At 37.3% G+C, this 13,520-nt stretch overlaps 1 protein-coding gene across 1 annotated transcript; it reads left to right on the forward strand.

The window, feature by feature from the left end:
• Positions 1 to 1,095: 1,095 nt before the first annotated feature.
• On the forward strand, positions 1,096 to 9,514 carry LOC101851503 (mucin-17; the record flags this gene model as incomplete). The annotated part of the gene is given in 5 exon segments (XM_013083838.2): positions 1,096 to 2,975; positions 3,772 to 3,961; positions 5,392 to 5,638; positions 6,208 to 6,351; positions 6,863 to 9,514. Coding segments are annotated over 5 exon segments (2,587 nt in total), but the record flags the coding sequence as incomplete, so codon positions are not given.
• Between the last annotated feature and the right edge of the window lie 4,006 nt (positions 9,515 to 13,520).

Genomic DNA, 13,520 nt, shown 5'->3' on the forward strand with positions numbered 1-13,520 from the left:
AGACTGGTAGTTCTATGATTGTTAATATTTTTAACCTGTTATTGATATGCCTTATGAAATATCTTTTTTGTTATTATAATGCTGAGTTATAAACGTTTCTTCTGGGGGTTTTTAATTTGTTTTTTGGGGGGGTTTTTGTGAGTGTTTTACGGTGCTTACAACTGCATAAGGTCGTATGAGCATACAGGACAATTAAACTTTTTCAGTTGGTAGAAAATTTTGAATTTTGCCCGGGTGGCGGCTGAAGCCTACTCTTATCGATTTTAGACCACCAAGGGATCTTTATCGTGCGCAACTTGCACACGGGCCCTCTGAGATTTTTCACCCTTGTCCGAGAGGGCTAGGTGTAGATCTTTCCTACCAGAAGATCAGGGGTGTGGCTGAAAGACAGCAGTAAGAAGAAGCCAAGGAGTACCTGTAGAAAGGCTGCAGAAAGAGTCAGGAGCCTAGAGGAGGGGGCAAAGGAGGTGTCGGGGTGGGGGCAGAAAGAGGAGACAAAAGCAGACGACAGAACATTGCTAGAGAGCAGGAAAGGAGGTAAAAAGAGACAATTTTAGAGAAGAACCCGGGACCTTTGAATGAGAGGCCGTCACCTTAACCTCTAGGCCATGAGAGCCCCAATTCTTCTATTTAGCTGTCTTTTCTTAGTACTTTATTTCAGTAGTACAATCCTCTTGCAGGTGTACTGTCTATTTGTTGCCTGTGTTGTTATTTGTTAATTGCAGGTGGTCGCTGGTTATCTGGTGTGGATTGCTCCTTCTTTCCTATTGAACATCTATTTTCCTGATCTTTCTTTTTTCTTTTTTATGTGTGTTACACTCTTGTAACACCTCGAATCTTCTGCGCTTATGTTACATCATTTTGTTGCAAGTGCCTTAGAACTATTACTAAAACATTTGTTGATTTACTCTTAGTCCCACATAGTTTTTTATGCTATAAAGTAAGGGTGTGCTGTCTTTTGTTCCAGAATCAAGCAGTTGATCATGTGTACACGGTGTGCCCAGCTGTTGTGCGCAAACCAAGGGTCAGCAAAGAAGTCACTGATGAGAGAGAGGCAGAAGCAGCAGCTGCAGCTGCAGCAACAATCACAGCTACAACAACAACAACAACTGCAGCAACAACCACAACCACAGGAACAACTTCAGTCTCAGAGACCAGTGCTGATGCTAGTAGTAGAGAAAGCGAAGAGGTTGTTATGCGCCAGTCTCAGAGAGAGCTTGCAGAAATAGCTGCACTTCCCCCTTCTCCACTGCCACCTCCACCACCAGCGGTGATCGATGATACGCCACCCCCTCTCCCATCTCGACCTCCTCCTTTGGCCAGTAGAAGAACCATTGAGGAACAACAGACTTTGCCAAGTGGAGTTGGCAGTGGAGCTACTCAGTCAGAAGTATCTTCACGTTCGTCCTTAGCTGACATATCCCATGGCTCATTTGATGATGGTTCTGTAGTAGGAAGCAATGATAGTGACTTTGTCTCTGCAGAAGTGATCATGCAGATAAGAAACTTGCATACACAGAAAATGAATAGAGAGATGAATATAGCCTCAGCTTCTAGAGGGGAGGTGCTTGGTGGGCCCTTTACAGAGAACAGCAGCACACCAGGCCCTTCTGGGGCTGCCTCGGGGGCTTCATCCACTTTAACTCACAGCCCACAATCTAGAACAAAACCAAAACTGAAACCAAAACCTGAAAGGTTGAAAAAAAGTCCAACTAATGGCTCTTCGGGTAGCCTAGATAAACTATCCGATTCTAATTTGTCCTTCACCTCGTCTCTCAGTCAGTCTCCAGATGCTGACTTTCAGCTCACAATGGCTAATATGGTGTCTGAAAGTGATGATATTCTGGAGAATGTGTATTCTTGTTTGCCCAGCAATGTGCCTCTGGTCTCAGAGGCTAGTGATACTGATGAGAGGCTGGAGCAAGAGGAGAAGGCAAAGGAACAGGAGGAGAAAGCAAAAGAAAGTCGTTCAAAGCCCATCCCCCGACCGCGGAGAGCTCTTTCGAACAGAATTAAGGATGAATCTCACCCTGTTGAGTCCTCACAAGGTGCAGAAGGTGGCCAGCGTGAAAGTCTGGATGTTGCCACTATTGCTATGGATGAGGATTTTGACCTAGAAGTGTTCACAGGTTGTATTTCCAATACAGAGAGTGAGGAGTCTATGCAGAATGAATATTCTGTTCTCGGTGAGGTCAGGAATATGTTGAAAAAACCTTGCACCAGTGTGAAAGAGATTCCATTTGAAGTGACACCGAAATCCACTGGTGCTAAAGTCAGCGAGTCTTACAAGGAGGGACAAACTCGGTCTTCCAAAGATGAAAATGAAAATTTTTATGGCTTGATGTGTGAGGCTTCACTTCCTCCTACCACTCAGGCCCCACCAGTACCACCACTCCCTCAGCGCCATGATTCGTTACCTCGAAACTTCAGTGCTCAGCGTTCAAAATTGTCACCCACACCGTCTGATGTCGGATTAAAATCATCAACGCTTCCTTCTGACATTTCTGGCTCTGTAGTCGTATCGTCACGAACCTCTTCTTCTCCCTCTTCGTCATCTTCTTCTTCCTCCATTCGCGTAGAGTCTTCACAGGCTCCTGCTGACCACAACAGCCATTCTGATGAGGCTCCCCCATTGCCCCTCCCCAGGAGAAAGGTCCCCGCAACCACCACCAACAACACAACCGTCTCTCGCAATTCCTTACCTCCTCACGCACTCTCCTCGAGCATCTCACTAGACATCCCTCCCATGCCCCCTCGCTATCCATCCCCAAAACGCAGCTTCACCGTAGAGGAGAACAGACCTCCCTTGCCCTCTAGAAACTCCCAGAGTTTTGTGATAAAGCGTCCGCAGCTCACTGTTCCAGCTGGCGTGGATGGACCAGAAGGAGCCATTTATTCAACCAGCAAGAAGGCATCCGCTACAGATATTGCAGACTCCACGCAAGACCCTTCAGTTTCAAAGGGACATGCCACTGGTAAATGATTAGTGTTTTCCTTGTTCTGTTTTTAGCATATAGACCTTCCAATATGTAAAGTGATTTTTTTTTGTAAATGAGATTAAAATTTTTAATGTGTGTATTATACTGAAGTCATTTACTTGAATAGTTTAACAAATTACATAGATGGAAAACAGGCTTTCTTTGTTTACAAGTTGTTGACATATTTCTACCTCTTGTTGTACAATGGTCATGTGACCTAAAACAAAATTAACCTCATAACAGATTTTTTTTTTTTTATGTATAACTCAGTACAATGGTAATATCTTAAATTGTTTGTTTATAGCACTATATTGGAAATAGAATGTCATTTTGCTGATGGAATATACATTATTTCCCCCCCCCCCCCTCTCCCCCATTCTTCAGCTCGTTTTTAGTGATAACTGTTGTATGATATTCTTAGCTGACATGATATTATACTTTTAGACGTTAATTTGTCAGTCTCTATTGACTAGATTGTCTTTAAAATGTTTGTGTTGTTATTTAAGGCTCAGTTTTTCTCAGTGTAGATGAGTCTGTCATTAGTTTATTTTCATTATGTATTTCTTGTCGTTTTTGTTGATGTTGAGCATTTGTCTGTTGGGACATTGGTTTGTACGGCCACATTGAAATTCTGTGTACTGTAGTTATTTGATATTTTGTTTTGTTATGTAATGCCTTTTGCAAGATGCTAAGTTTTATTAACATTTCCAAAACATTTTATTTCAACACCATTTTAATCGTCATTGCCGAAACAATGTTAACTTACATAATTTCTTTAAAATATCTTATCCAGGGAATGGAGCATCAGGCCTATCTCGCAAAATGCTCCTGGACCGTGCCCACAGTATGCACACTGTGGTGTCCCTTAAGCAGACACAAGCAGAGATCCTGCAGACAGAGATCAACTTGCCGAGTGTTTGTGTCAACCTCACTCAGAAGTCAGGCCATGGTCTGGCATTGGTGGAATATGGGGATGCTCCGTGGTGAGTTGATAATTTTGTGGCCACGGGAATGCTAACCATTATGCTGTCTTTTTTTTTTGAAGAATGAGACGAACATCCTGAGGTTTAGGGTTGGGTTCTTGATTTTCAACATTTGTTCTGGGATTTTTTTTTGTTTCTTTCAGCGTGATGAAATAGCTTGTCTGGTGTTACACTTGATGCTTCAAAATTTGTTTTGTTTTTTTAATTTAGCAGGGAGAAAAACTAAGGAATTTGCAGTGTACAATAAGTTCTTACTGTTCTGTGGATGGAGGAACTGGTCAAAGCTACCTACTAGGTTTCACTTTTTTAAGGCCTCCGAGGTCTCATCATGCCAGGACAGGAAATTAGCTGGAGAAGCAGAGAAATTTCAATTTCACAAAGGTCCATTATTTTCATTTCCTTCCCCACAAGACATGTGAGGCATCGTGGTGAAATCAGGCACTTGTCAAAATAATGAAATGGAGGGAAAAATGCAGTTCCAGCCAGTTTGGCAATTTTTATTGAATTTTTGTTTTTGGGCTGAACACCTTTTATATCCATATTAAAGACAGATGTCCATATAAATTTTACTTAAACATGTTGATTAACTCTATCCGTACGTCGTGTTTTACTATCGTATCCATATGACATGGGGGACTCTGTGCCACCCCTTTCCAAAGAGGAAATTTACTCGTTAATCCTATCCGTAGGCTATGGTTTGCATAGCAGTCTGTCGAAATGATTTTTTGACAAATACTGAAAGTTTCAAAGAGATTTTCGCCTTAGAAGTATTCTGAAATGTTAAGAATACAACCCTGGGGGTGCATAATGACCCCAGGGGTTAAAGGCGCAAAATATGTAATTTTTCATTTATCAAGGACTCTCAAGCTATTGAAATAGCAAACTTTAGTGGCCATTTTCTTAGTAATTTTGCTACTGAAACTAGTCTTCCCCACCTCCTTCAGTCTCCAACATCTTGACTTCTATTCAAGGTTGATTAGTATTTTTCATTTGAAGCAAGGCAAATGAATGAGCTTTCAGATAATACCAATAACTCCACATGCCCAAAACTGCAGTTTGACACATATTATAAGAGGCCATAACTTTGTAGGAGTTGAGTTGATAAAGTTGTATTGTGCCTGTATATTCCATGAGTTAATAAGTACTTGTGTGACCATTTCTGGCCTATTTAGTTTAGCAAAGTAGTAGTACCAAATACATTTTGAAAGGTCAGCCCTTGTCTTGATGGGTAAGGTTGAAGAAAGAAGGAAAGAAAACAGACAATACAAGAAAGTAGTTACTACATGTGTGCTGCAAAATGTAGCTGTTTTTCTATCTTGTTGGATCCTTTAACGATGACTCTAAACTTTGAATGGGGGGTTAAAATATTGGTCTCTCACTGTTAAGATCAAAGAGTGTAATTAGATATAAATTAACCTTTGTACTCGCAGCGTGGTGGGATGGAACCAGAAAGACTTCCCCAGTCTCCATGGCAAGCTTCACATTGGGGACCTCCTCTTCAGCATTAACAAGATCAAGGTGAACTCGACGGAAATGGCCTACAAACTGCTGAAACACGTCACTGACCCCAAGATTGAGGTGGTTATGCGCAGGATGCCGTTTGCTAAAGTTTTTGCAATCCGTCGCAGTGCGGAAGGCCAGAGCTTAGGAATAAAAAGGGAAGGTGGCACAGGAGAGGTGAGTGAATTTTTTCAACTAAAAAATACTGCAGTTATTGCTCTTTTTATAAATCTATAATGAAATAGAGTTATGTAACTGATTTTTGCTATGCAACTAGCTACTTCCTTATATTATGTTTATAACTCTTTTCAATATGTTTACCTTTATTGTTTTTCGACATAATTGATTTGTTTTTGCCCTGTTATTGTTCTGTGATAGTTTTTTTTGCAGACTGTTGAATTTTGCTGCAAGCTTGTACTACTTTTTTTCTATCCCTCAGTTACTTTTGATCTTATTTCCATGTTATTTTGCTGTTACAGAGTACCATCACTCAGCAAATGTACATTGTTCTTATATCAACAATGGATGATTGAAGGGTGCAACTGGTATTTCCTACTTCTTTCTTTGTCCTCTGTTGTTTCTGTATATCTTACTTTTTCTCCCCACATTAAATAACCATTATTTTGTTGATATGCTTCTCTTTACTCAAACAAACAAACAAAACTTTCTAACCTCAACCACCCTCAAACACTGCTCTTCACTGTTTACAATTTGTTATTTCTTTTTTGTCTTCCCTTTTTCTGCAGATCATCTATGTTGACCCAAATGGACTGGCAGCCAACCATGGTTTGCCATCATACGCTAACAGTTCATTGAAAGAAGGCAGGTGTAACTGGTTTCTCACTGAGATCAACAACCGACCTCTAAGTCTTTTCTTCAAGGAAAATGAGGTAGCCTAGACTTTTTGTTGTCCCATTCTGCTAAGTTTTCATTTTTCAAATCAAAGAAGAAGTGGTGCCAAATGGTGTGCAATATTGTTCTCTCTGTTTCATCTTTGGATCTATTTAACTATTTTTTATTTTAGTTTCTTATAATAAAAAAAAACTCACTGTCTCTTAAATTATGTTCTTAATATTTAAAAGTAAAACAAACTGTTCCCTAAGAAGCTCATTTGAGCAATTACAGGTAGAACTTTTCTTGACTTATAATAATTGATATCATCAATATACAGTGGAACCTGCTCTATCGGCCACCTCAATAAGACAATCACCTATATAAATGGCCACTTCCCATTTCCACATTTGTGTTTTTTTACCATTATAATGACACTGTGTAAGACATCCTCCTGTCTAAGATGGTCAGTTTTCTCCTTGATAAAAAGTGTCCCTCTCAAACAATTTCGACTGGACTTAGTATTAGTGGGCCTAAGCATTAAAATCAGTTACTTTGCTTCCTCCCCAGATTGACCACAGACTGTCTGCCGTCGGTCGAGAGATTTCAATTGTAGTGCAGCCAAGTGATTTTATTCATGAAATCCGAAAAAAGTTCAAGAAAATGAAAAACTACAAGAGTTATATAACGCAATGAAGTTCATATTCTGTTATATGTCATACTCTTTTTAGACTTTCATGTTAATGTGCACTCTCTTGTGTGAAATGTAAACAGCAAATTCAATTCTTTCTTTGCCAATTCCTGAGTATTCAAATAAAAATATGTGTTCAACTGTCAAGAAGGAAAGTTCATCATCAAACGATTCTTAGTATCTGAGAAAATTCGTCTTGAAATTACAAGATGTCATACAAGCTTAAGTTCCGCTGGATGGACTTTGTAACAAAAGTTTATCAAAACTTTGTTCTTCTGTCGTAATATTCACTTTTTTACATTGTTCAGGCAATGTTTTGACTTTGTTATTTCGTGAACTTTAGAAATTAGAATTGTTTGTGAAGAGATCTGTATTTATTTCAGAAAACCATATAAAAACACATTATAAGTACTTCTTCTTTTGTGATTCCTGACCGACGCTGAAGAGCGATGCTATCTTCAGCAGTTTTTCCTTGCTTCCAAAGAGGTTAGTGAGTTCTGGTCAGGTCACTGGTCGCTGGGTTCAGCACTGCAGCAGAACTGTTGATCATGTACCGATGCCAATTTCTTTACCATAAGTGAAATCTAGCATGTGGGAAATTATTTTTAAAACGCTGTTTTTTTGTAACGATTTCTTTCTGCTCACGTTCCCTTCTTGTCTCTTACATTCTTACTTTTCCATTCCCGTTCTTAGAATGACCAGATCAGTTGTCGCTTGTTCTTGAAATTTGTGTTCCTTTGGGGTTTTTTCTTTCATTATGCTCACTCCTCAAATGTCCTTTTAGGTAAAGCGGAAATCTGTGAGACTGCCAGATTTTCTTCAGTGTCGCTGGGTTTTCAGTTTAGAGAAGTTTCTGAAATATAAAAAAATCGGGATCTTTATTTTATTTTCGTTTTCAGGTGTTTTCAGATTAAAAGTATTTGGTTAAAGCAGACTCTACTGTATTTTTCTTTTTCTGTCCTTTTTTTTCTTTTTTCAGTTTGAATTTGAATATCAATTGACTGTTTGTCTTTTTGTTCACTTAACTCCTTAGACACCTCTAAAACCAAAATATTTCCTAGGTCTATCCATCTATATATGAGTCTACTAATGTTTCTTTCCTTGTATGTTCTATTCATATGCGTGTACATTTTGCAGCCTTTCTCTGGTCTCTCTGCCTTTACATACACATCAAACTCAACATAAGATACTGAAGACAATTTTAACACCTTAGTATGTTTTATGTTTATAAATTGGCATCTAGTTTCCTGCAGTCCTACAGCTGGAATATATAGGCATACACCTCTCTAGCCAACTTGTAAAGCTACTACAGTGGAGATGGGAATTTCTTCCTTTGTTGGTGGAAGGTTACTGACTCCAAGTCTTGGACTGATGTTAAAGCCCAAACCACAGTTTCAAAAAAACTTTGAAATATTGAATTGCTGGTACACCGTTGAGGCTTCTGAAAATGTTTTGTCAATTTCTGAGTATTTACAACATGTGTAAATCTGACTGTTCATTAGTCCTGACCGAAATAAACGTGAACCTGGTGTAAGCGTTGTTTTATTCAGAATGTTTTGTGATTTCTTTGACTTGAAATCATGTGCGTTCCTCAATGATGAGGTGTAACTGTGGCTGTCATTCAGGTCACAACTCGTGTATGTGTGAATAAATGCATTCATTGTTTTCATAATAAGTTGTACAAGTCAGTACACTTAGTGAAATATTCAATGTTTGTGACAATATATTTTCTAAAGTTAAGCAATCCAGCTTAGTCATATAATTATATATTTACTGTTATGTAAGCCAATAACTCATTTTGCTTTTCCTATTACAGACGAGAGATGTATCGACGGTAACAATTACACACTGTGTAATTCCAAAACTACTATTTGAAAGGAAAGCAGTGTGGGTGTGTCAAGTGTGCCACAGGGCTGGGATATAAAAATGTTTCGCTAATATTGTGTTTTGTAATCTCCATGGTTTGCAACTGTCACCTTTGATATTTTAATGCTTTTGCTTTGTCTACTGAGAAAGGATCTAGCTTCAGAGACATTCGTACAAAACCCATATATTGAGTAGTAAAGGTGTTACATGTGTCATATTTTAAATACGCAATTTTTTTTTTTCATGGATTTATATAATCATAATAATTTAAAAGAGGCAGGCCTCGCTAATGTGATTGCTTTTTGTGTTTATGTATTATTATAGATTGATATTGTGCGGGACATGATTATATTAAGATGATATGACATACCCAAATGTGTTTACTTTGAGTGAACGATTTGAATTACATTCTTCATTAGTATTGTGACATTTCCATGTTTTAAAAAAATTCTGTTATGAGTGCTTGTATGTTGTGTTCACTATTAAAAATTTGCATTAAAATCTACAGCTGAAGGTGCCTTTAGAATTTACATATATTGCTTTTACAGTTCAAAATCTGAATATTATAAATCGACAGTTACATACTCTTATTTCTTAATTTTTTTTATATTTTGCTATGTTTTTAGACCAACAAAAAAAAAGTCAATACCTGATACCACAAAAAATCTGTAGTCAATAGATTACTTAACGGGAGGAGCTACCTTGAGGACCATTTTCTATGTTTGTTGCCCGAGATCAAATCTAGATACATATATAAGTTCGACATAGTAAAATCTCTTGATACGCAATTTTATTTTTGCATAGCTACAGCGGTTGCTATGGAAACGGCCGCCTTCGTGAAAATAAACAATGAATTTCAAATCCCTAAGGCTTTCTTATTTATTGACCAAATTTGAAGAGAGTATACCTGAACCAGACCCTATCAGAGTAACGGCGAGTTTTTGTCAATAAGTGCGAAAGAGAATTTTCCCAAAGTATACAAAACTTTTTCTGAATTTAAGTTATATAATCACCTGCCAATGGACAAATGTGATTTTTTTCGCAAATATTTCTCTGTTACATTGATGGCAGCCTTGTCATCTATGTTTCCTGAAAATTTCATGTCAAAAGGAGGAAAACTAAGGAAGGAGTAGGGAAAAAACTGCACAAAAATAATTGTGAAAATTCACTATATTAATTCCTCCTCATGTTTTCAAAGGCAATTTACTAGGAGAATAAAGACTTTCTCAATTGTATCCATTCTATTTTTTGACGAAAAACTAGTTGATCTTCAAAAATCAACTAATATAAAATTTGCATAGCCTGACCCAAAATCTGCAAAATCAAGGGTCGCTCCTTCCCTTAAATGTTGATGCTGAAGTGTTTGGCTCTGGCTGTGTGTATCTTCTCTTTTCTCTCTAAGGCTTTCACTTTTAAAAGTCAGGAAATACAAATTCAAATACTCAATTTCGAAGGGGTCATTCTAGTTTTCAGTCGCAACAGAGGTATTTTTATCTATTAGAAGCTACTGTCAGAAAAAAAAGCGTTATCTTGAATCCATCAAAGATAGATTTCTAAACTGTAGGAAGTTATATTTGAATGTCATTGATTTATTACATTTTCATGTTATAGTAGCATGTTGAGAACCAGTCCAATTCGCAATATTTTTGCACTTTATTGTGTTTTGATTTTCTCACTTCTGTACTACTACCTGGGCATGATAAGTTTCTGCGAGAGATAAAATTGATGTTTGGGTTGCTTAAGATATCACAAGCCCTCACTGGTCATTATGGCCTTCCCATCTCTTTGGGCAAAAAAATGTTTAGGATAAATCTCTTTGGTTTCATATCCGAAACAAAGGAAAAGTATTTAATATCGGTGTTAATTTTGGGGTTTGTTGAGAGTTTAATAGGAAATACCAATTTTTTTTTAATGTTTGCAGAACACTTTCTGGGGATTTCATTTTTTTAAAACATGCCAAGATTTTTTGTCCTCGCCTCTAGGTGCAAACTATAAGGAATTGGAGCATTCAGTCTCATTGAGTAAATTGTCAAAAGGACACATCACTTGAAACTCTTTTTTGTTTGATTGGTTCTCATTTTGTAACCCATACTTTATATTTGAAAGTAAAGGAAATGTCTTTAATTATTTCAGATTGTTTAAAGGACCATCTTTGCTAATCCTACATATACGGTGTCTTTGTTGTCCTTTGACTGGTACATGGCAGCTGTCTGAGAAAGATTTAAATCAAGTTGTTGAAAAATGTGTTCTGTTACTGTAGTCTACTCACTGGCAGGACTTTGGAAGTTATGGGACAAGACGAAGCTAATTTGAGGAACTGGTTATAGTGAACTAAAGTTTTTCACTTTACTACTTTTCCATTTAGGCCTACTGGTCTTTTTAACTGTTTTGTTGTCCTCTCCAGTAAAATTGCAGAGATAATGATTCATGTTTCAAACCTCGATGTCCCTACATGTGAATGTATGTTACCACAAATTATGTCCTGGGTTAAGGGATGGTTGATGGCATGGATATATTGCTTTAAGTGATCAATGTTTGGAAGGAAATTTTTTTTCGCCATAGATATTGATTGATTTTATGGTTACTTTCGGTTGAACCTGATATTCTCTTGTTGGTAGGATGAGAAATGGGTATTGTAATGAAAATGTTTATAAAATGCTTTTTTGTTGTTGTTTTAAATTCTTGCACATGTATATATTATTGTGTGTTTTAGAAGTTAACTTCTTTTGGCTATAAAAAAAATCAAAAATGTTATTTTGAAGTCTCCTTCTAGGAGAAATACTCTCTCCTTACATACAAACATGTGTATTTGTAGACTTGTCTAAACAGTCTCTTCTGAACTTTCTTAAATAAGCTGAACAAAACAAACTGTTCCCTTGTTATGATCAAATCCAGTTGATGAACAAAATTTTAATCATGGATTGTCCTTTGGCTGATGCATCCACCTTCCTTTTACTTTGCCCATCCATTGTCCCTTCTGTACTATATGTCTTCCTTCTGTAGCAGGCCTGTCAACTTCATCATGTGTACAGTCTTTGTGGAGAATTGAGGGGACATTATCCAGGCAGTCATTTGTTTAACAGATTGAACAAAGGTTTATCACAGTGTAGGCCTGAGGTTTTATCATGTGTCTTCTTGTCTTCTTCTCTGTCACATCACATCTGTTGACGATATCAATTTTATATCGGATGGTCCTTCTTATTTCCGCTGTTGTTCTGTACAACTACTCCTGTAGTGTTAATAGGGTTGGCCATATTTTATGTCCTGTGCTGCTGGAGGATTTGTTCTGCAGTATGGTCTGCCTGCCGACTAGTCGCTACCCTAAAATTACAAAGTTCCATCTGACATTTTTGGCAGTTTTGAATTACTAAGATCATGGGGTCAGAAACCAAAGATTCTGTCTGCTTTTTCAAAATCATAAAATTATTCGCGGAGTCGTTATCAAGATATTCTAAGAATTGCTTTCCAAAAACTTTCACGTGTTGTGAAACTCAAAATCTTTGATGTCAAATTTCTCAAAACTAGGTAATGAACAGATACAATTTTGTAATTCTAAGGTAGCGTAGTGTCAAGGTGTTATAAAAATGTACCTTCTTCTGTCAGGTAAAAGAAGTAATCTCATTGACCCATTTTTGTTCCTGGCCAGGCGCCCAGTTGCTCTAATATGATCAAAAGGATTGGAAGGGGGTGGGGGATATGTAAATGGCATATTTGCTCCAGTCTTTTTCTTTGTTGCTTTTGTTCATTCATATGTGAGATTCAAAAAGGTATTTTTGAAATAAAATGACTCTCTTTCTTTGCCAAAATAAATATTACTTCTTTTTTCCAACTGCATGTTTGGACTGTTTCTGTATATGAATTTCTCATTGTTAGTATGAGATTTATTTGGTTTTTGTCCTCACAAGAGAAAGAATTATGATAAATCGGAAGTTTTGGTAAAAATGTTGAAAAGGGAGGTTCGGGGGGTGGGTCCGTTATGATTTGAGTCAACATGAACATGTCAAAAGAACAGACCCTCTCAGTTTTTTTCTTTTCTTTTTCTGTAACTTTTCATGGACTCCATCATTCTACACTTTGGTTCTAGGTGGTTACACTTGAAGTGAACATAATCTTTGCTATTTTAATTGTCTCTCAGATGTATACTTTTTTAAGACTGAGTGCGAGATGTCAACCGTTGTGGAAATTTAAGTGCTGCCTATTACACCCTTATAAATATGTACTTAAACCACAAATGAAATCCCAACAGAACAAACTCTTGTTATTATTGTCAATAGATGCCTTTTATTCCAAGTGAGATTGAGAAGCCTTTGTACATTTCTGTCTTTCTGTTGGCTAAGAGGCTCTGTCTGTGATGAGAGAAGACCATGTCAAGTTTATTCTTTTATATTTCTTTGATATTTTATCTTTCTGATTCATAACTTGGTCTGTTGTATATATGCATATATCATATTGTTTGTATGATCTCTTTTTTCTCATTTCTGCTCCTTACGTAAAGTTGCTACAAATCTTTTTCTCCTGTTGAATTGTCTTTTGATATTGGTGCTTCAGGTAACTGTAAAAGTGTGTGAAATTGGTGTTTAGGGTCAGTGTTCCTAATTGCCACATTGCATGTGTTCACATAATCTTTTTTTTGCCTCTTCCCCATACCTAAAAGAAGAGATATTTTAGACA

This window comes from Aplysia californica, unplaced genomic scaffold (genome assembly GCF_000002075.1).
Source record: "Aplysia californica isolate F4 #8 unplaced genomic scaffold, AplCal3.0 scaffold00257, whole genome shotgun sequence".
Lineage (NCBI taxonomy): Eukaryota > Metazoa > Mollusca > Gastropoda > Aplysiida > Aplysiidae > Aplysia > Aplysia californica.